Source organism: Ranitomeya variabilis, chromosome 3 (genome assembly GCF_051348905.1).
Source record: "Ranitomeya variabilis isolate aRanVar5 chromosome 3, aRanVar5.hap1, whole genome shotgun sequence".
Classification (NCBI taxonomy): Eukaryota; Metazoa; Chordata; class Amphibia; order Anura; family Dendrobatidae; genus Ranitomeya; species Ranitomeya variabilis.
Window position 1 is genome coordinate 615081968 of NC_135234.1, and position 24477 is coordinate 615106444.

At 41.2% G+C, this 24477-nt stretch overlaps 1 protein-coding gene across 1 annotated transcript in view; it reads left to right on the plus strand.

Moving 5' to 3' along the window:
* COG3 (component of oligomeric golgi complex 3) overlaps nucleotides 1-15416 on the plus strand; it is a 117101-nt gene extending 101685 nt beyond the window's left edge. Inside the window, exons 20-23 of the mRNA XM_077297364.1 lie at nucleotides 4150-4225; nucleotides 5841-5968; nucleotides 6626-6724; nucleotides 15056-15416. Of these exons, the coding sequence (XP_077153479.1) occupies nucleotides 4150-4225; nucleotides 5841-5968; nucleotides 6626-6724; nucleotides 15056-15085 (333 nt within the window). The 3' untranslated portion in view covers nucleotides 15086-15416. The remainder of the gene's footprint in view (nucleotides 1-4149; nucleotides 4226-5840; nucleotides 5969-6625; nucleotides 6725-15055) is intronic.
* The last annotated feature ends 9061 nt before the right edge of the window (nucleotides 15417-24477 follow it).

The window sequence follows — 24477 nt, forward strand, 5'->3', positions numbered from 1 at the left end:
GGCATGAACTGATGTAAACCCTTAAAAAAAAAGCAAAAAAAAAAACCCCCAGTAAAATTCCAGGTTGTGAGCTAGCAAAATACGAAAACTGCAAAGGGGGGGGGGGGGGGGGGGTAAATATTTTTGCAACCACTGTATCTTTCTGTTCTTCAAGAATGACATATTTTAAATCCTGGATGCTGGATGGAGAGTGATGCTCAGCTTGTATCCTCAGAATTTCCCATAGGTTTGATTGGGTTCTGATTGGGAGACATACTTGACCACTGAATCACTTTCACCCTATTCTTCTCCCCAACACCGGCAGCACTCGTGCAGCCCCACATAAGGACACTGCCACCACCATTTTTCACTGTGGACATCATGCATTTTTGCATTTTTCTTTGTTCTCCTCACCATTGCAACACAGTACAGTTTTGAAGTCCTCCGCTCCTAAAACATTTCTCTTGGTCTCATCACTCCAGAGTATAGAGTCCCAGTATTCTTCATATTTTTCAGTAAGGGCCCTTGTTAAATTGTAGGCAGGCATTTTTGTGCATGAACATAGAATCTTCTTGGATGAAACAGATTCTTGCAGTGTGCGCCATATTGTCATGGGAAATTCACCCCAGTTTGGCGCTATACTTTAGCTAACTGCAGTGAACTAAGCCTTCTCATCAGAAGATCTTCCTATTTAGGGGTTATCTTCCGTGTTCGGGCTGGATGTAGTTTCATCTGTTTACATTTTTGGTTTGCTTTTGATACAGTATTCTAACTGATAAGTTGCGCTTTACTGATCTTCTTGTGGCCTTCACCTTCCTAGAGTAACGAAATGTTATTTCTCAGGTCTTGGCACATTTCTCTTCCATGTGGTGCAGTTGCTGAAATGGGAAGTGGTTTGTTTAATGAATAATTAGACTTACCTGCAGTTGACTTTTGTTAATTAGAATTTTGTAGTCTAAACTTTAACTTTACTCCTAAGACTTTAATTGTGGTGTACTTATTTTTTCAACATGGTCTTGAATTAGTAAAATTATTTTTCGGGGTGTGCAAAATAACATCCTTTTTGCAATCACTGGGCCATATTTGTGGGAGTATTTTACAGTATGGTGTCTCTGAAAATGCTGTCTCTGAAAGGAAACAAAAGGTTTTCTGACAAAGCTGTTGGGTTGTGCTGATTTTTGTTGAGCACTGTATATTGTATTAATTTTTATTGAGATCTAAACATTTCACATTTTACAAGATAGTGGCATGCACTTTTTTTATATCATAAAGTAAATAATCAAATGATTGCGATGAATTAACCCTATAGTATATAAGATGTTATGCACAATTCTGCTGAAAATTGTGATTCTTTCCAATTAACACCAGGAGGCAGTGTCCAGCTACAGAATGGCAGATATACTACTAACACTGTAGAATGAGCTTGTCTATGCACATCTTTAAAATACTCCGTTATCGTATTCATTTTCATTATGTTGATTTTATTATATATTTTGATAATGTGTATATATATATTTTTTGTTTCTAATAACTATATTCTAAAAGCAAAATCTAAAGTGCAGCAATATATTTTTTATACTCTTTACTTCTGGATCTTTCATCAGTTTTGGTCACTTTGTTAATACAGATTCTGTTCTTCCTCAACATTATACATCTTTCTCTCAAATTTCCCTCAAATTTTGCCAGTCTAACCAGAACTTTTAATGTTTCAATCATTGCTTTAGTTGCTTCAATCATTTGATTTAGCCCTCTCCTCTCCTCTATTGAAATCCAAAGAGATTTCTTGTTAGTCCACTCATTTTGCAGTCTTCAGCCAGGGGGGCATAACTCATAATTGTAAAAAATCCATATTCAAAGCTGCCCCTTTGATATATAGCTGTAGCATTGCTGTATGTAGCACAAGGGATCAGACAATTGCAGCTTCAAGTCCCGAGAAAAGTGTTAAAAAAAAAAAAAAGTGTTAAAAAAAATGAACCCCTCCCATAAGTTAAAATCGCCTATTTTGCCCCATTAAAAATAAAGATGATAAAAAATAAACAAAAAATACACACCTGATTTTGCTGCGTTCAGAAAAGTCCAAATATAAAAATAATTGAAGAGAACCTGTCAGTAGGATTGTGCTCAATAACCTACAGACTGTCACGTCGGCACTGTTATAGAAATTAACCCATTTCTGCCATCGGACGGAATAGTACTGAGCATCGCTCCTATGTAGCAGAGCCGGTCAGGCTATGCCAGCTTCTAGCCTCTCATGGAGGCTATTGAAGCATGGCAAAAGTAAGAAAAAAAAAATTAAAAAAAATATGAAAAAATAAAAAAAAAAATATAAAAGTTTAAATCACCCCCCCTTTCGCCCCATTCAAAATAAAACAATAAAAAAATCAAATCTACACCTATTTGGTATCGCCGAGTTCAGAATCGCCCGATCTAGCAATAAGAAATAAGGATTAACCTGATCACTAAACTGTGTAGCGAGAAAAAGTCAAAAAGCCAGAATTACGTTTTTTTGGTCACTGCGACATTGCATTAAAATGCAATAACAGGCGATCAAAAGATCGTATCTGCACCAAAATGGTATCATTAAAAACATTAGCTCGGCACACAAAAAATAATCCCTCACCTGACCCCAGATCACGAAAAATGGAGACGCTACGGGTATCGGAAAATTGTGCAATTTTTTTTTTCTTTTTAAGCAAAGTTTGGAATTTTTGTTCACCACTTAGATAAAAAAACAAAAAACAAACCTAGACATCGTATGAACTTGAAATGACCTGGAGAATCATAATATCAGGTCAGTTTTAGCATTTAGTGAACCTGGCAAAAAAGCCAAAAAAACCCCATCTGATAGATGCTACTGTGCAGGTGTGGCCTGCGCCATTGTGAAAGAGAATTTTATTTTTTTTCCTGAATAAATTTGTCACCAAATAAAATAATAGAATGGACATTATAGATGCGATCATGCTACAGCGCGGATGTCTGCCTGCTGAATGTAAATTTTTTTATTTATTTATTTTTAAACATATTATATTCAGTATGTAAAATAGGGGGCAGGTCAGTGAGGGATCATGGACCTGTCATAAGCCCATACAGATGAATATGTAAGCAAAGCACCACATGAAGACCCCCCCACAGGCCGCCCCGGGGCACGAGCATATCATTAACTGTTGCAAATACAGATTAAACAACAACCTCAAGTTGATTATATCAACCAAGGTATCATTGTAATCAGTATAACAGCGCTGACCTGACACTTTATGTAGGTTACTGAGCCCAATTCTGCTGACATGTTCCCTTTAACCTGATCGGTAAACACCATAAAAGGAAAAAATTCAAGAATGCCAAAATTAAGGTTTTTTGGTCTCGGCAATACCCCCCCCAACTTTTCTGTTTTTTTTTTGCACTAAAATCTAAAAACTAGACATGTTTAGTATTGCCATAGTCGTACTGATGTGCGGAATCAGATTTGTGAGGTCATTCTTACCGCAAAATGCACAAACAAATGTAAAAACAATTATCAAAAAACTGTCAGAATTGCGATTTTCTACAATTTCTCCCAACTTTGAACTTTTTCCCCATTTTCCAGTACACTATGTGGTAAAATAAATGGAGTCATTCAAAAGTAATACCTGCAAAAAACAAGTCTTCATGTGTCTGTGTGGCAGAAAAATAAAAGTTATGGCTTTAAGAAGGGGAGGAAAAAACGAAAATGCAACAACTGAAATTGGCCGCATCGTGAATGGGTTTATGCTGTGCCGCCTGAGGGCACCTTACATCATGACCATCAGGACATGTCGGCCTGGTCCTTTGTGCACTTGTATTTCTCCAGAATCTTTGCTAATTATGCAAATTGCCTCTTCAGAGAGGAAGAGAACTAGAAGTCTAGTGCCATCTATTGGAAGGTAGCAATCCTACAAGTCAGTGTCGACCCTTTAGCGAGCTTTGCCACATGACTGCTCTTCTACCCCCCTCACTACAGCAATTTGCTTTAGGGATTGGTGCGGACACACAATATGTATAACTTCAATAGCAACACATTCTTTGTGGGAATACTCAAGCATGTAGAGACTGTGCCGTCTAAAACAGTGACGAATGCAAAATACCCATTATCCACTATATACCTAATTGCATTGGACTATTGGACATAACACTATATTGATGTGTTTTTCATAGGTGACTGCATTGAAGACCATGGCTAATCAAGGTGGCCCCAAATACAGTCTATCTCAACAGCCATGGGCACAGCCAGGTTTGTGATATAATTGATTTTAATATTTCCTTCACATGAAATGAGTTTATTCATCATTTCTTTTTGGTACCTGATTGATTTTCTCTGATTTTTCAGCAGCATATGATATTATTTCCGGGAAAAAAACAGTTGTTGATGACCATTTACATGCCTTCTGATTGAGAATTGCACATTTTCCAAAAATTTATTTTGGAGAACCTCGGACAAATGCCAAAATCCCCCCATCTTGCCTTCTAAATGATCTTTTACCTTCTGGTTTCTTCCTAGCTAGAAGTGGCACATAATCAGACCTTTGTGATTTTTCCACTGTGTTTTCCAATCAACAAAACACAATTTAGAAATGCAAATCCTGTTCCTAGATTTTGCTGGAATGTGTGTCAGGTAACAATATAGATGCCTGTCGTGTTGAACAGCCAGGATCTGCTACTAACAGCAGCAACCGGAGCTTGCTCTGATGACTGCTGTTAAACCCCTTAAATGATATACGAAGCTTACAAAAGCATTTAAGGTGTGCAGTCGTGATGTAGAGTCATTTTGCGCGCCTAAGGGGTACCTCTGTGTCACAATCTCAAGGTACTAATCGGTTGTCATGGCAGCCTTGGCCTATTGAAGGATTCCCATGGCTGCCATCTTGGGACTCCTAAGGGTGCTGGGCTTCAGCATTTTACCTATATACAGTACTGCAATACTGTTGAATTGCCGTATATAGAACAAGCAGATACAGGTTCAAGTCTCCTAAGGGGATAAAAAATATCATGAAGGGGTTATTGCCACTCTTAGTGTAGGTTATATGCGTGCAAACAGTAATGTATAAAGAGTGCGAATCCCATTGCATTAGTGCGTTCTATATTGAGCTAATCAGTTCAGTAATGGGATGCAAGATTCGGATCTCAACTTACTGGAAGGGGGGGGGGCAGAACTTCTGGGAAATGTATGGATAATTTTCTCAGATTTGAGTAGATGATCTTTTGTATCTTCAGATGGCCTGGAAAACTTGTATTACTTATTACAAAAAAACACCCGATTTTGTAATCTCCTCTCTTCCCTTCTCTATCTTACAACATTTGCCACTTTGCATCAGGTTGTGTGAATTTTCAGGTTTTTTTACCGTCTCAATGGAAATGGTTTATATATAAATTAAAGCTCCTACCCCTACTTATTCATTGTTCAAGAATGTCTAGGAATACCATGTCTTATGAGACATATTTTATATTGGTGCACAATTGGAAGTGAAGATCCAGCTCTGGTAAAAATTGCAAGACTTTATTAGATCATTTAAAATCATGGCATTGTCGTGACATACCATGTAGGCGTAGTTGGAGGTTTGGAAGGTGCACTGGAAACTGAGACACCAAACGCATTTCAAGCGCTCTGTGTGTATTCAGACTCGGTCTAAGTCTAAGGACACACATAGTGTTTGAAACACGTTCTATGAACATTTTGCTACTTTGTGTCACTACAGTGTTTTACTCTGTCCAGAATAACATGGCGGCTGGGTCTTTTGACCCTTTGTGTGACTTTTGTCTGTATTACATGCAGCTTTGTATTACTCACCGACATTTCTTAGAAGGTTTCTCCTTTATTCATCATTGCTAAACGTTTCTTTGTTCTTCAGTAAAGATTAATGACCTGGTGTCTTCCACCTACAAGACCATAAAAACCAAACTGCCGGTGACGCTGAGGAGCATGTCGCTCTACCTCGCTAACAAAGACACGGAATTCATTCTCTTTAAGCCGGTTCGGGTGAGTACTTTCCGGAGGTAACGAGATCCTACTCTATGGGCTCTGATTTTATAAGCCTTTATCTTAAGGCTCGCTCCAGATTTGTGAGGTGTTCTAGTAATGTTGATACCTGTCATTGTGGGGTTTAACATTTTTTTTAATTTCTTACGTGTATGTTGATATGAACGCTAAAGTTCTTTTCTGATTAGGTCCTGTCATTTCTAGGAGACTCCTCATTCCAAATTTATATCCCTTTACTTTTCAAAAATTTCCATCAATTCACATTATTTCTTGTGGCAAATCTAGTCACATCTCTAACAAAGTCGCTCTCTGTGTGGTCCTCCCTTGTTTATACGCTGGCATTGTTATCCCGAAGTATACAGTGGGTAAAAACCCAAAGTAGGAGTAGTTGGGCTAAGTGCATACGGTGTCTGTGCTGTTAACCTTTAATATACAGCTACCATAACATTACAATAAGCCCCGCATTCATCAGAGCCCAGCTCCTTGTGTCTCCGGCTGACAGATATGTATTACAGCAAACGGTTCTTTCCTATACAGAGTGCAACTGCAAAGAAATGTATACCGTGCAATATACTTCAGGTTACTAAATACACGCTTAATGCACAACAAATGTATCCTCCAAGAATACTAATTGTATTTCCCTTCTTTGTTGTACAGAGCAACATTCAGCAAGTCTTCCAAAAGATCCATCTGCTGTTAAAAGAAGAATTTAGCAGTGAAGATTTACAGATTATTGCTTGTCCTTCCATGGAACAGGTACAAATATTGTAGTGAATAGAAGCTGAGCTGCAGTACCCTGGAACAGCCACTACACAGTGAACGGTGCTGTTCGCTGCATACACAGTTTACATCTGTCTAACAATAGAGTGCTCACAGCTGATCGGTGGAGGTGCTTGGGTTGCACCGCCATCGGTCTGAAATTGATGACCTGTACTAAGGGTTCACGAAGGTATTTCCAGAATTGGGTAACCAAACTAGTGGCTGACTAATGCTTTTCGATAAATTTTTCTCATAGAAATGAGAAGATTCAGTAACTTAGTGCTCTATCCTTGCAAACCTTGATTGATGTTGTGTATTCACACATGGTGGTTTGGTGTAATTTTTCCTTGCAGATACTTTTGATTTATTAAACTACTGTTATGTTTTTTGCTATGATTTTGATAAATTTGCTGCCCAGAAGAGCCAGAAAGCTGGCATGTGTGAATGCATCCTCACGCATAGACCAATGTTATTGGCAACATCTCAAAAATTAGACATGATCCAGGTGCTTCTCACAAAATTAGCATATCGTCAAAAAGTTGATTTATTTCAGTTCTTCAATACAAAAAGTGAAACTCATATTTCTCGGTCTCCCATGACAGCACTACGGAGAGAGGGGATCCGCCCTTCAGGGACAGGAAACCTACAGATAAAAGGGCGGTACCTCTCCCTCGCATCAGTTGGTTTCCTGTCCCTGACAGGGAACCTCTCTATCGGACGGTACCTGACATGAAGACCGATGGACCGGGACCGGGCGGTCGAGTTCTGGCAGCGAGGAGGCTCCTGCCACGGCTTGTCCGGCTTCCGAAGCCGCCACCGCTGGGACCGAGGGGTCCTTCAGGGTGAGCGAGGGGAGAACGCCGCCAGACTCCATAGGAAGAAGGGGCGCTGATCACCCGGAGCTCCTGCGCCGACTGCTGCACGCTCCGGGTGTACAAAGATGGCCGCCGCACCGGAAATGCGGCAAGGACTTCCGGGTCATCGCGCGCGCATGCGCAGTAAAATCTTCTCCCTGGGAGCAGGAACCGGAAGTGCGGCAGACGCCGGGGGATTGGCGCCGGTTTCAAAAAGGGAGATTGTGCGCACATGAGGGTCGCACTTTCTCCCTGTAACCATGGAGGACAGCGATCCACAGGAGCTGCAGCCAGGGCAGCAGCGCCAAAAGAGCACCAGGAGTGGATCTAGCAGCCGTTCCACACGGCGCAGCAGATCCGCTGCGAAGACTGATACTCCGTCTCAAGCACCTTCCTTAACAGGCCCGAGTCCCCCTCCAGAACCGGTACCTGCCTCCACGTCCAGGTGGTGAGTGATCTTCGTGAATGTACATATTTATAATGGGGCTCCCTCTTCTCCCTTATTAGGGTAAGAAGAGCACGGAGAAAAGGAAAAATAGGGTCTGCCCCACCTGTAACAAAGCTTTACCAGTAACCTGGGAGAAAAAGCTTTGCAAGTCATGCATTCAACGCTTACTATGTGAGGAGACCCCCGACTTCGCTTCTGAACTTAAAAACGTAATCAGATCTGAGGTTCAGAATGCCCTTCTATCCTCCAAAAAAGAGGTGAAGAAGGTGAAGGAATCAGTACATTCCCACTCGGCCCGATCGTCATCCGAAAATGCTGATTCGGACGATTCAAAGTCCCCCCTTTCCTCATCTGAGGAAGAGTCGGGCCGACATTGCTTCCCACTAGAAGAAGTGGATTCCTTAGTGAGAGCAGTTAGGGCTACTATGGGGGTGGAAGATCCCAAACCCGACAAAACGGCCCAAGATGTGATGTTTGGAGGTCTGGGACAAAAAAAGAGAAGAACCTTTCCCCTAAATCCTAATGTCCAGACATTAATTAAAAAAGAGTGGGAGAAACCGGACAGAAGAAATTCCTCGGTACCCTCCCTTAAAAGAAAATATCCCTTCGAGGATGAGGCTTCCTCTTTCTGGGATAAGGCACCAAAACTAGATGTTGCAGTGGCCAAAGCCTCGAAAAAATTCGCGCTGCCATTCGAGGACATGGGTACCCTCAAAGACCCACTAGATAAAAAAGCGGATACTTTCCTCAAGGGAGCGTGGGAATCAGCTGGGGGTAGCCTGAGACCTGCTGTTGCAGCTACTTGCACCTCAAGATCCCTTATGGTGTGGATCGACCAGCTGGAAAGTCAGATCAAAGACGGGTTACCCAGAAAACAATTGCTGGATTCGTTCCCTGCAATGAGAGCAGCAGCAGCGTTCCTGGCAGACTCCTCGGCGGACTCTGTACGCCTAACATCTAAGGCCGCTGCTCTCTCCAACGCTGCCAGAAGAACCTTGTGGCTAAAGAGCTGGCCGGGAGATCTACAGACAAAATTAAAGTTATGTTCTATCCCATGTGAGGGCAATTTTTTATTCGGAGAAACCCTGGATGACATCCTCCAAAAGGCGGGGGATAAGAAGAAGGGGTTTCCAAATCTGGGTCCAACTCCTTTCAAACAGTCTTTTCGGAGCCGCAGATTTTTTCGTCGTAGACCCCCCAGAGAGCAGAATAAGTGGGAAGAAGGAAGGAGAAGGGATAGGGGTTACCTCTTTGGCAACACCTCCCGTGACAAAAAGTTCTCCAAATGACATTTATCCTCCGGTGGGAGGAAGACTAACATCGTTCCTTCCCGCCTGGGAAAAAATTTCCAACAACATCTGGATCCTAAATCTCATACGGTATGGCCTAAAAATAGATTTTGTGTCTTTCCCTCCCCGGAACTATGTGATAACAAAAACAAGATCTTCGGCTGCAGAACAGACTGCATTAGAGGAGGAAATCATGACCCTACTACAAAAATCGGTGATTCGGGAAATATCTCCTCAGGAGGTAGGGGAGGGGTTTTTCTCCCCTCTATTTTTAGTACCAAAGCCCGACGGGTCCTTTCGGACAATTATAAATCTAAAAAACCTAAACAGATACGTCATAAATTACAAATTCAAAATGGAGACGATAAGGTCCACTATAAAGATTCTCTTCCCGAACTGCTACATGGTCGTAATAGATCTAACCGACGCATACTATCATGTGCCCATCCACAATCAATCCCAAAAATTCCTCAGGATGGCAGTCTCCATAAAGGGCCAAATAAGGTTTTTTCAATACAAAGCTCTTCCATTCGGGATTTCAATAGCCCCACGTATATTTACAAAAATAATAGCGGAAATGATGGCCCACGTGAGGGAACAAGATATATTAATAATCCCTTACCTGGACGACTTTCTTATCGCAAGCAACTCAGCACAAAGTTGCAGAGAAAAGAGAGACCAAGTGATGACCATCCTGACGGACTTGGGATGGCTTATAAACGTAAAAAAATCGAAATTGGAACCCTGTCAAGTACAAGAGTTCCTAGGACTGACATTGGACTCTCGGGTCCAAGAATGCCGGCTTCCGGGTCCCAAAAAAGACAACATACTGTCCATGATAGCGCGAACATTACACAATCCCTCAATGACTCTAAGGAGGGCAATGTCGCTTCTGGGCTCTCTGTCCTCATGCCTACCAGCGATACCCTTTGCGCAATTTCATACAAGAGAGCTTCAGTGGCACATCCTGGAATGGCAATTATTACTAAAAAACAAATTGGAAAGCCGGCTCACCCTAGATTCGTCAGTTATTCATTCCCTTCTCTGGTGGGGAAAAGACCAAAACCTGTCAAAGGGAGTCCCTTGGGTACCAAACATCTCTCGGATAATAACAACCGATGCGAGCCCCAAAGGGTGGGGGGCCCACCTGGGGGACAAAATAGCCCAGGGAAAGTGGTCAGATCAAATACTATTGGCATCCTCAAACCAAAAAGAACTTTGGGCGGTATATCATGCTCTTCTTTTTTTCCTAGCCGATATTCAGGGACACCATGTCCGAGTTCTTTCGGACAACAAAGTGACTGTAGCCTATATAAACCACCAGGGGGGAACAAGGTCTCGTTCACTGATGAGTTCTTCAGCCAAAATTATCAAACTGGCGGAAGAAAACTTACTATCCCTCTCGGCACTACACATCCAGGGTTCAAACAACGAAAGGGCAGATTACCTGAGCCGGACTCAGTTAAAACAAGGCGAGTGGTCCCTAAACCAATCCATCTACAATCAGATCACAAAAATGTGGGGGACACCAACAATAGACCTGTTCGCCAATTGCAAAAACAAAAAAGTAGGCAAATTTTGTTCTCTAAGCCCAGAAGGGAATCCCCAGGCTCTGGATGCTTTTCTGATTCCATGGACACACAAACTGACATACGCCTTTCCGCCAACCATTCTGATTCCAGCAGTCATTCGGAAAGTCAGAGAGGACAAAACAAAAATGATCCTGATTGCCCCATTCTGGCCAAAAAGAGCATGGTTTTCCTGGCTAAGGATACTATCGATATCAGACCCGTGGGTTCTACCGGATATGCCAGACCTTCTACATCAAGGTCCAATCTTCCACCCACAGGAGTCGAACCTCCATTTGACAGCCTGGTTTTTGAACGGGGACTATTAAGAGAAAGAGGTTTCTCAGATAACTTAGTGGCTACACTCTTAAAAAGTAGAAAGCCCATCACCACTAAAATTTGTGGGAAGACGTGGAGGAAATTCCTATCTGTCTCCAAGGTAAAGATCCAGGACAGGCCTTCAATTCCTAAAATTCTGGAGTTCCTACAAAAAGGTCTGGAGCAGGGGCTGGCAGTCAGTACCCTGAAGGTACAAATAGCAGCTTTAGGAGCCTTATATAACCAAAACATTGCTGCTAACCCATGGGTAATAAGATTTATTAAGGCGGTTACAAGATCAAAACCCTTAGTTATTCAAAAAACACCCTCATGGGACCTAAATTTAGTCCTTTCAGCATTAACAGGCCCTCCATTTGAACCTATACAAACGATTTCCATAAAAACATTATCACTTAAAACCATTCTCTTAGTAGCTCTAACATCTGCGCGCCGAATAAGTGACATCCAAGCCCTCTCCTCTAATCCACCTTTCACTAAAATCTTGGATGATAGAGTCATTCTTAGACCCGACCCAGCCTATTTGCCAAAAATGGCATCAAAATTTCATAGGTCACAAGAAGTATCCCTACCATCCTTCTGTCCAGACCCGAAAAACGAGAAAGAGCTAAACTTCCATAATCTAGACGTTAGAAGATGCCTAGTCCAATACCTAGATTCCACCAGGGAGTATAGGAAGGAAGGCTCTTTGTTTGTCTGTTTTCAGGGTCCCAGGAAAGGATTCCGGGCATCCAAGGGAACTTTAGCCAGGTGGATTAAGGAGGCAATAGCCTTGGCATATTCATCTTCGGGGAATACAATCCCGGATGGTATAAAAGCGCATTCCACAAGAGCAGTAGCTACCTCATGGGCTGAGAGGTCAGAGGTATCAATAGAGCAAATCTGTAAGGCGGCCACCTGGTCATCACCATCAACCTTTTTTAGGCACTATAGACTTAATCTAGCCTCTGTATCTGACTTAACCTTCGGACGAAGGGTCCTTGAGGCGGTGGTCCCTCCCTAAGCTTAATCTCTGCAATTCTCTCCGTAGTGCTGTCATGGGAGACCGAGAAAGTCATAGTTACTCACCGTTAACGGTGTTTCTCGGAGCCCATGACAGCACCTGCTTATTCCCTCCCATCACGAGTGCGGTGAGCACCTTTTTAAATATAATTTATATGATGTATATACTATGCGTTTAGGCACGGGGTTCCTCTATTAAGAAATGTTATAAAATAATGTTCTCTCTGTTGCAACTAACCTGGAGGTCCTCTGATGCTCTGTAAACCAACTGATGCGAGGGAGAGGTACCGCCCTTTTATCTGTAGGTTTCCTGTCCCTGAAGGGCGGATCCCCTCTCTCCGTAGTGCTGTCATGGGCTCCGAGAAACACCGTTAACGGTGAGTAACTATGACTTTTATAGAGACATTATAAACAGAGTGATGATCTATTTCAAGTGTTTATTTCTGTTAATGTTGATGGTTATAGCTTACAGCCAATGAAAACCCACTAATTATCTTAGTAAATTAGAATACTTTATAATACCAGCTTAAAAAATTATTTTAAAATCCGAAACATTGGCCTACTGAAATGTATGTTCAGTAAATGCACTCAATACTTGGCTGGGACTACCAAAGCAATTTGCTTTGCCTGTTTATCACCAAAACAGGGGTACTTTCTAAATTTTATGTAGCCCCTATAAAAATCACATCTTAAGTGATCTGATCTTTGCATCTGTTTTGAAGTTTCATCAAACATGCTAATTAGGCTGCTTGTTGTACCCATGGTGTGGCCAAGAGGCACGGTGCGCTGTTCCTCCTCCTAGTCTCCTACATGCCCCCATCCCTCCGGTGATTAACAGCACTGACTTGCCTGGAGGGAGCAATGATTGCTTGGGAAGCACAGGCGAGTCAGAAGTATGGCGTTCAAAACTAGTGGGCAGAACAGTGCACCTGTGCCTCTTGGCCTCCCCAGGGGTGCACCAAGCGCCCTAATGTACATGCTTGGTTACACTTTATTTTCTGTAAAATGAAGGCAGTAAGTAGAACATTAAGGCTCCAAGTTGCTTTCCTTTTCTGTCTTGTGGTATCAGCTGCCAAATTTTGGTGCCAAATTCATCAAAGTGGTACATGTGATTCATGAATTTTGCTCAGTTAAAAATGTACCTATTTCTTTCCTTCAACTGTCTGTTACTTTTGGTGCACAAGTTGCACCAAGATACTGTCATACATGAATTGGGGCTAAAAGGTGTGATTTTTTTTTTATTTTTTTTTTTAAATAGGGCCTATGTGTGCCGCTTATAACGATAGTTTAGCCTGACACACTGCCGTTACGGCAAAGCAACAATAGCATTTAGGAGATTCATTGCAACCTGTGTTATGCATTGGACCAATGAGACTGAGCTGCAATACTGGATACCACCCGTAGGGGAGTGGTGGGATATTATTGCTTTATTTTTTCTTTATCTTTTGACCAAACCCATTTTGTGTTATGATAGACAGGCTGTGTGTATTTTAAAGACACACTTGCTACTGGGCAACCTCATATTAAAGGCCTAGGGTGCTATATTTATTATACTTGCCTCTTTGGAGTTAAATGCGAAGGAGCAGTACTGGTCTGTATCCAAGGGAAACATTAAAGAGGTTTTCTAATGAGCAAAGTACATTTTAATTAATAGATCTTGGAATGATAATAATTTCCACAATTGGATGTATTTAAAAAAAAAATGTTCCTGTGCTGAGCTAATCTTATAAATGTGTCCCTGCTGTGTACTGTGTAAAGGCTGTGTCTGACCGTACAGGAACAGGGTCTGATCATACCACAGCTCCTGCGCAGGGGGGGAAGCAAAAGAAACTAGACGGACATTACAGCAGGGGATCACAGATGATTCTTTCTGTGAGGTAAAACATTTCCCTGCCTGCAATTTCAGCAGTGTTTTATCTCGTAGAAAGAATCAGCTGTGATCCTGTGCTGTAACGTCTCTTTACTCTTGAGTCCCCCCCCGCCCAGGAGCGGTGGTATGATCAGACCATGTCCTGTACAGTACACAGTACACAACAGGGGCTCATGTCTAAGATTATCTCAGCACAGGAACATTTTATTTAAACACATCCAATTGTGGAACTTATTATTGTTCCAAGATCTATTGATTTAAAATGTTGATTAAAATTAACTTTGTTCAAGGGATGTACCCTTTAAGTGTTTCTTCCATTCAGATGGAAATGTGAAAGCTGCAGCCCATCGGAGGCTGTTGATTAGCTGCAGTGGTCACATGTCATCATGGCAGGAGCACAGGGCTTGGAGTGGATCACCTGTGCCAATCCAGGAGATAAGTATAGATTTTTTTTTTTTAATTATTGTTTATACAGCACCTTCGGGACATTCTCAGGGGTTGTCCAGCAGTCGAACACCACTATAAGACACCATTATCCAGAAACTCTTCATTGCCCCTTACGGTTTGTTTTGTAGATCTCCTTACTTCCTTTCTGAGCGGGTAGCACGTCTAGCGGTGAGCGGGCCATTGTTTCCATGGTAACCTGGCAGCCGCCGATCTATACAAATAAAAGTACTACGGCAGCGTTTTCCTCTGAATGTCGCCTGGATGGTATAGAGGAGATGTGTGCACTCATGCATGCAGTGCAGCCGCCCATATTAAATGTGCATTATGCCAGGACGCATGCAAAGCAAATCTCCACACACACATTTTGTAGGAATGAATACATTTGATTTTGCTAAAAATTCAACTTTCCCATCATTCAGCGAAGATCAAAGGAAGAGAACAGGCACATTATAAAATGAGCGCTTGTTCTAATATGTCATGTGCTGACAAGTGTGTTCCCTTCTCCTCCATTTAGGTGAATCTATTGCTGTCGATGTCTAAATAGCTGAAGATTGCTAAACTTTTCCCATTTGTCTGGATGTTCCTGGGAGAAATGAAGCAGAAAGGCAGAAGTGATGTTCTGCAGGACACCGCAGGCCATTGAGGAGATGCTTGCATGGGAAAGGCGAGCCGAGGCGTCCTCAGCAAACCAAAGCACTTGTGTTCTCTGTTAGATGTGCACATCGGGGGTCTGAAGTAACACATTAGGTGGCCGGACCCCACACACCACGCCATTACTCTGCAGGCCGCACTCATATCATCTGTGCAGTCACAATCTTTTAACCAATGTCTGACGTAAATCTGTGAATTCATTTAAATTGTTTTTTAACTCTCCTGACAAAATAAGCCCTGTCTTGTGTGCACCCAGCCACGGGAATATTATTTTCAGCATCTCTCCTTCCCCCCAGTTACTCATTTTCTTCTTTCTTTTGTTGCCCACACATATTGGAAGTTCAGCTAAAATCCAGATTGTGAACGTATAAAAGATGGAAAAAGATTTGCACTACTTCGATGCTCTGTGGCAGCCAGACCAATGTGTGAACTTCCTCAGTCAGCACTCGAGTGCTGGCATTGTGGGCGCCTCTTGCGACTTCTAGGGCCTCGTAAGGTCATGGCAGCCATGATGCCAACATTCGAGGGCCAGCTGAAGAAGTATATAGGAGGAACGCAGTGGACACCGGCCCGGAGCAGTTTTTGCTTGTCTCTATTGGAATGCATAGGATCTGGCAGTGAGCCCTTCTTGGCTCTTTATAGCAGACATAGCAAGTAACACTTTCAATTCCCATTAAACTGATGTGTTTAAAGCTTTGCGCAAAAACTGCCACCCCTGCCCGCAGGTTGTATGTGCTTTGTAGCTCAGCCCCATTTACTTCTATGGAGCTTTGCTGCAATATCAGAGATGACAGTCAGGTGTGGCATTGTTCTTAGAAGAAAGCAGCCATCTTTTTTTTTTTTATAGTCCAGCCTTTTTAACCTTTAAACACATGCTGACCCCTTATATTAAAGGGGTTTTCCCACGAACAAAGTACATTTTAATTAATAGATATTGTAATAAAATAAGTCCTATAATTGGATGTGTTTAAATAAAATGTCTCAGTGCTGAGATAACCTTATACATGTGTCCCTGCTGTGTACTATGTAATGGCTGTGTCTGACCGTACAGGGACATGGTCTGATCATACCACATCTCCTGGGCAGGGGAGGAAGCAAAAGAGAATACAGACAGGACAGCAGGGGATCACAGCGGATTCTGTGTGTGAGGTAAAACATTTTGCTGCCTATTTTTAAGCAATGTTTTACCTCTGTTATTTGCGATTCCCCTGCTGTAATGTCTGTATACTCTTTTGTTTCCTCCCCTGCCCAGGAGCTGTGGTATGATCAGACCATGTCCCTGCACGGTCAGACACGGCCATTACACAGTACACAGCAGGGGCACATGTACAAGATTATCTCAGCACGGAGACATTTTATTTAAACACATCCAACTGTGGAAATTATTATTATTGCAAGATCTATTGATTAAAATATTGACTAAATTTAGCTTTGCTCGTGGGACAACCCCTTTAAGAAAGACAAGTGTGAAATAGCTGCCTATGCTGTGCAGGTTAGAGGTCCACCAGCTATATGTTGAAAAATGTGTGCTTTTTAGGTTGTTTCCCCTAGCTGGCGGCAGGCAGATCCATCTGCGAACAGCCAGCTGAAAGGACACATTTATAGCAGAGTTACAAGACCCAATATCTAACACATGAGATCCCCAGGGACCCTCCTACAGGATTATTAAAGGATCTTTTAATTAAGACTCTACAAAATTAGTGTGGCTTTCTTTCTCTTTCAGCATAAGAACAAATAATGTCACCAGGAGAGGGGAGTAAACATTACCATACAAACTGCAATATGGCAGATGACCTTTAATCAGGAGTATCTTGGCACATGAACACATTCAATATTGTTAAATGAAATTGTGCTTTATTACGCACAGTAACACTAGATCAGGTTTCTTTTTTTAATGCTTTATATCGCTGCTGCTATGGTATAATTAGAAAATTGAATTTTCTGTATTTATTTCACGTACCATTACTGAATGTAATTTCAGTGTCCTAAGAAGAGACTATATAGGATGTTAAATTATTTTCTTCATTATTGTGTACTTGGATTAACCCTTCACATGGCATCATAATTGTCTAAAAGCAACAAGATAACGATGTGATACCGAACAGTCATGGCTGATATTTATAATCCTGACTGGGTATCAGTCATTAACTTACTGCCCATGCATTCAATATAAAAGTATGTTAGCATGCCAGGAAGAATCAATTAATGGAAATGTGCCATCAGAAAATCACCTAATGCATTAATCACATTTTTATGTTACCGTGTTTTCCGGCGTATAAGGGTATGTGTCCACGTTCAGGATTGCATCAGGATTTGGTCAGGATTTTTCATCAGTATTTGTAAGCCAAAACCAGGAGTGGAACAATTAGAGGAAAAGTATAAGGGTATGTTTCCACGTTCAGGAAACGCTGCGTTTTTGACGCTGCGTTTTTCCGCAGCGTCAAAAACGCAGCGTCCAGATGTTACAGCATAGTGGAGGGGATTTCATGAAATCCAGACTCCACTATGCGTTAGAAAACGCATGCGTTTTTGCCGTGAAAACGCATGCGTGGTGCGTTTTTTCTAAACGCAGCATGTTGCTACTATGAGCAAAACACGGAGGTACACCGCAGGTGACCTGCCAGTGACCTCAGGTGCAGTTTTGGTCAGGATTTTACCTGCATAAAATCCTGACCAAAGCCTGAAGCAAAACTGAACGTGGAAACATACCCTAATAGAAACATATGCACCACTTTTGCATTTATCACCCACTCCTGGTTTTGGCTTACAAATACTGATGAAAAATCCTGACCAAATCCTGATGCAATCCTGAACGTGGACACATACCCTAAGACTACTTTTTAACTCCTGAAAATCTTCTCAAAAGTCAGGGGTCGTCTTATACGCCGTGTGCGGAGCTGGGAAAACTTCGGGGGCCGTCGGAAGGTAAGTATATCCCTATTTTTTATTTTTATTCTTTTTTTTTTTTTTCATGAATATGGATCGCAGGGCCTGAAGAGGAGTCTCCTCTCCTCCAGACCCTGGGAACCATCCGGGACCACTCCCTGCACCATATGCGGCGACTTCAGAGCTCCGCACACGCCTTATAAGATGACACACGCCGTATAAGATGACCCCTGACTTATACGGTGAGTATATCCCAAACAACTCTATATTTTCAATGGAAAAGTTGGGGGTCATCTTATACGCCGGAAAATATGGTAAATGTATTTTTGAAAATAAATCCCAATTTTTTTTATATCACAGTATAAAAATAAATAAATAAAAATCAAAACCTTTCCACACTGGACAGGAATACTAGAATACTAGACTTACACTTCCTGATCTTTAGTCAAATCTCATCAGCTGTCTCCATATCATTACGGTTAGGATTACAGTAACGCCTCTATACTCAGGTGATAACACAGGATCCACCAATCACAATAGGGGATGTCACCGCTCCCCTCCTACTCCTCACTTCACAGTGACCTATGCCTTGAAAAAACTTATATAGTAGTCAGGCTGGGTTGTCTTTTTTTATCCCCATTTACATGTGGAAGTAATAATGTAAATATTGTTAGTTTTTTTTATTCATATCACTTTTTTTCTTTCTTTAAAATGCAACAACATTAAAAAAAAAAAAAAAAATAGGACTCTTTCTGATTACACACTTCCTGATTTCTATAGAGGAGATGGTTACCTTATACTAATTTCTAATAGCTGTACTACGGTGTTTTTTTGTTTGTTTTTAACTGTCTGATACTCCAGAGTGAAAAGTTGTTTACACAATCAGATTTTTTTTTTTGTTGTTGTTACCCAACAGTCTCATTGTTGACATCCACAATATTACAGATTACTCCCTACTATTTAACCTCCATGGAGTCTTCCTTCTATAAGTCCCAATGCTGTATCTAGCTGAAGTTCTCGTGATTTTGAGGATTTCTTTCAATGTAATCTTTGCATTTAATCCACTTTTTTTGTGCTCTTTTGGCTTCAGATTTGGGGAATGTGGAATTACATTCTCTAACCTACTGCCCTTGATGTAAATTAGAAGATCTCAGATCCAGACCAGTATAGCCATAGAGCCCATGTTGCATACTGTGATGGTGCAGCCTAGTAAGGGAATGCTAGGAGCTAGTCATGAGCAAATGTGCTCCGTTAATGCGTTATCCAAGCATCCTCATGTGCGAAGAGTGTCTTTAACATGCTCGAAAGATATGTTCGAGACCCTGTGGCTGCATGTCTAGCGGCTGTTAGACAGCTGCAACATGTTTGTTAGTCTGTCTAACAGCTACGAAACATGCAGCCATGGGAACTCGAACATATTTTTCGAGCACGCCAAGGTCACTCAGCATGATCATCTTCGGATAACCCCTTATCCGAGCACGTTCTCTCATCGCTACTAGGAACCCTATGGAGCATTTACCTTCACTTTGGTCTTTCTGCACATATTGGGGGACTGCACACAATACCTATTGATGATGTCTTGATCAAAGTAGATACAGAAGCAGAGCTCCACTTTATTAAATATATGGGACTGAAATGTTGCAAAGAATTTACAGAATATAAAAGTGATACAAGATAACTCTTACCTATAGGGTATGTACTGCGCTGCTTATGGAGACTTCTGAGAATACTTGGAATTTGCTGCACCCTTGCTCATCTAAGAATGTGTATCTGTTTGCTGCATTGTATACTTATGTGGAAACGCTGACGGATTCCATATATGATATTCCAGGGATGGCAATACAAGGTTGTTTTTCCGATTATGACTCCTATCTTCATCGATCACAAAGATTCGCTCTAGTCTAATGACGTCAGTCGGTATGGTTCTCTGCGGTGACTGGTTAAGGGAAACTAATAGATGAGATTGAGTGGGAGAAATTGGTTTCTTCTGAAGACTGTCTGTTGTAACTTTCTACCCTGTGCCTTGTAATATATGTATATTTACCTCCTTTTCTAATATGTGAAGCGAATTACTGTACATATGCAAAATGTTTTAAAGCCGATGTACAGGAAGATTGTAGTTATAAAGGAATGTATTTAAAATTGGGGGAAATATTTTGTTTTGTCATTTATAAAACTGAAAATACAATAAATAAGAATAAATCAGAATATGATTAAAATGGAAGTGCTTACTCCTCTGTGTACAGTTTACTAGGGTCCGGTACAAATAATGTACATAGTCATGGAAGAAAACATTTAAAATGGCTGGAGAACTCTTATTAACTTTTTAAATAAAGGTTTTGTCTTCTAAGATCACTGTAGGTGGATTTTGTGCATTATCCTTTGTATGGATGCGTTTGTGGGAACAAATGAGATGGTGAATGATGGCCACAGGTTGATGACATGTATTGTACAGCAAACTAGATGCCTGCACAAAGTCCTCCTAAATCTATTTTTCCAAAAATTGTGGCTGACAAGACTGTTGGCCCTTTGTCTCCTTTAGCCCCCCCTTCCCACATTCATGCAGCGAACAACAGTTTTACCCTAAGGATGGCCTATTTGACTGCCAAATTCCTGCTGAAAGCCCTTTTAGCACCACAGTCCATATATTGTAGGTATACTGTATGTCAGTGATCATGCCCTTTAATGTACAAATTGGCTTTTTATTTAACGAGTTAGTAAGCTGAGCCTCACTGGTGCGGCCTGATAACATAATATTTTAAGCTGCACTTGTTAGGCAGAGTTCACATGTCTGTGATAGGCAGGTTTCCTGACATTGACTAACTTCCTAATATATCTGTGTTCAAGTCAGGAGAACTGCTGGATGTTCAGGCCCACCATCCAAGTGAATGAATGGTAAAAAAAAAAACAATGATATCCTCCAGCGGTAGCCAAAAAATATATAAAAAGTAAGGTTTATTGATCACATTAAAAACTGTAGTAGCAAATCTCAGACAAACTAGTTTTAGCTTAACGCCTTAATCATGGTATGAGACGTTTAGCTTATACTAGTTCGTCTGCTTCTCCATTTGTCTCCACGTCCGAGACTGGGACAGCTCCGTACACTGCCTTACAGACGAGGACTGCTAATCAGCGTTTGGTGAGCTGACTATTCCTTATTCCCATCTGTTTTTTAATTCAAGTGAATGAGGTTCGGGTCCGGGTACTGTTCTGGTAGCAAAACCCAAACTTTTTGTAACTGTTCATCTGAACCCACCAGACCCAAATATCCAGGTGTCCACCCATCTCTATTCAGAACACCTAAGAAAGTTCAGCAAGTGCAAGAAGAGTCCCTAAAGAGGATTCAGGTACAGGATTGGTCCAACACCAGTGCAGAATGTGGGTGAAGACTTTTGGAGGCTACATGAAGGACAGCCTGATATTCTGTAGGATGTACAACATTCTGTTGAACTGCAGAGGACTGGAGTGAAGATATTTTTTCCGATAAAGCACTCTTCCGACTGTTTGGGACACCTGGAAGAATAATTGTCTGAAGTAGAAAAGGTGAACACTACTATGAGTCTCTTGTCATAAAAGCAGTAAAGCATCCTGCGACCATCCATCTGTGGAGTTGTTTTTCACCCAAGGGAGTGGGCTCGCTCACAGTTTTGCCCAAGATCACTGCCATGAACAAAAAATGGTTTCTAAACATTGTCCAAGAGCAACTTCTCACAATTTTCCAGTAGCAGTTTGGTGATGAACAATGCTTTCTCCAGCATGCTGAAGACCATGTCACAAGACAAATGTGATAACGAAGTGGCTTGTGGAACAAAACAATGAAAATTAGGGTTTATGATCCGGAAACTCCCCAGCTCTCATCCCATTGAGAACCTATGGTTCAATTCTCAAAAAGTGGGTGTACAATAGAAAACACAAAAATTGTGCTAAACTTCAAGCACTGATTAAGCAAGAATAAGCGGTCATCAGTCTGGATTTTGGCCCAGAGGGTCATATCCAGCTGTCAGGGTAGATTGCAGAAGTCTTGAAAAATAAAGGACAACACTGTAAATATTCAGTCTTACATAAACTTGATCTATTTGTCAATAAAAAAATTGTCAGTCTCATAACTTTTGGCCAAGACTGTATGCCATCTCTAATAAATCCTGAAAGTAACAGTAACATAAATACACACATCCTTATATTCTACTAGGCTGTTAAGTTTGTAAACTTATAAATAAAGCATAAGAAAACTTTTAAACAAGGTGATCAATTTTATTGATTTGAAATACCATACCTTGATAGGGTGTTGATCCAGGGAACTAGTCTGATTGCCGTATGTGGAGTCAGGAAAGAATTTGTTTCATGTGGAGCTTACTCTTTGCCACATGGGGTTTTTTCGCCTTCCTCTGGATCAACATGTTAGGTTAGGCTATGGGATGAACTAGATGGACATAAAGTCTTCCTTCAACCTTAATAACTATGTTACTATGGCCGACGTCTTTCAGAACCTGCTCACTGATGAAGAAATAATCTATTTATTGGAGATTTCTTGTTTGGATTACTGCTGACTAGATATTTATCGGATTGCTGTGGACTGCACTGAAAAGGTGATATGTTTCACAACATGAGTCACATTTTAAATATGCAAAGAGTTGGCAATATAAAGTGTTTTGTGCTCCTTTTACATAGGAGCATGTAAAATACTGTGGTCCAGACTTTTTTTTTTCTTTACCTATTTATACATTTTAACCCAGTTTGCACACTTAGCACAAACTCTAGAATGTTAGAGTTGGAGGGGACCCCCAGGGTCATAGTGCCCAACCTCCCGCTCAATGCAGGATTCACTAAGTCATCCCAGACAAATGTCTGTCCAGTCTCTGAAGACTTCCATTGAAGGAGAACTCACCACCTCTTGTGGCAGCCTGTTCCACTCATTGATCACCCTCACTGTCGTAAAGGTGTATAAAGAAATCAGACCAAAATGGTTGCAGATAGGAAGATGTCCTGCACATAGGTAGTTAAGGTTGTGTGCGTCTTAACTTGGTAATCTTATTGTGGATGGACATGGGTGTCAGAAGTTTCCTATAACTTGGAAGTGAAACATTCAGCTGGATGTACACACCTGAGATTCAGACACATTTAGCAGTGTGCACATACAATAAAATAGGCAAGCTATAGTTCACAAAATGTAGTTAAAAGAGCATTTTTTTTAGTTTGCACTGTATTGTATTTCTTGAGCATACAGTAAAGCATGGTTGACCATGCTAATTTTGTACCCCACTCCTCCAACAAAAAATTAAAACAAGACTTTTTTTTTTCATTATATCCAATGTGAGAACGAGGAAAACGTAAAGCATCATGATTCAATGCTAAAGGCAAACCCCTTCCCAACATGGCCAATTTCCACATTTTCATTTTTTCCTCTGAGTCCTAACTTTTTAATTTTTCTGTCCACTTCGACTTATTTTTTGAAGGACCACTTGTACTTTTGAATTATACAATTTATTTTACTATATAATATACTTGAAAAACATTTAATGTGCCTTGAAATTGTGAATAACACCACAATTCTGACATTGTTTTTAGGAAATGTTTTTACAGTGTACATTGTGTGGTAAAAATGACATCAAAATATCATTCTCCTCATCATTTTGATTATGGGAAAACCAAACCTCCAGTTTATTATTTTAGTGGTGTAAAAAAAAATTGGTTGTCGCCATTTTTCAAGACCCGTAACATTTTCATTTTTCAGTCTATGGCGCTGTGTGAAGGCATATATGCTATGTGGCTGTGCTATATGCTTCGTGGGCTGTGTTATATACTACGTGGCTGTGTTATATACTACGTGGCTGTGTTATATACTACGTGGCTGTGTTATATACTACGTGGCTGTGCTATATGCTACGTGGGCTGTGTTATACACTATGTGGCTGTGCTATATGCTATGTGGGCTGTGCTATATGCTATGTGGGCAGTGCTATATACTACGTGGCTGTGCTATATGCTACGTGGGCTGTGTTATATACTATGTGGGCTGTGTTATACACTATGTGGCTGCTATACGCTATGTGGGCTGTGCTATATACTACGTGGCTGTGTTATATACTACGTGGCTGTGCTATATACTACGTGGCTGTGCTATATGCTAAGTGGGCTGTGCTATATACTACGTGGCTGTGCTATATGCTATGTGGCTGTGCTATATGCTACATGGGCTGTGTTATATACTATGTGGGCTGTCATATGCTACGTTTACTGAGCAAGTTCTGTCATACATATTCTAGAATACCCAATGTGTTAGAATCGGGCCACCATCTAGTTCTTAATATTCCCTGAAAGTTGTTTTGATGACTCTTAAAGGTGGCCTTACACTTTAGATAGCATTGTTCGACTGACCCATATTTCTTCTTCTGTACGTAC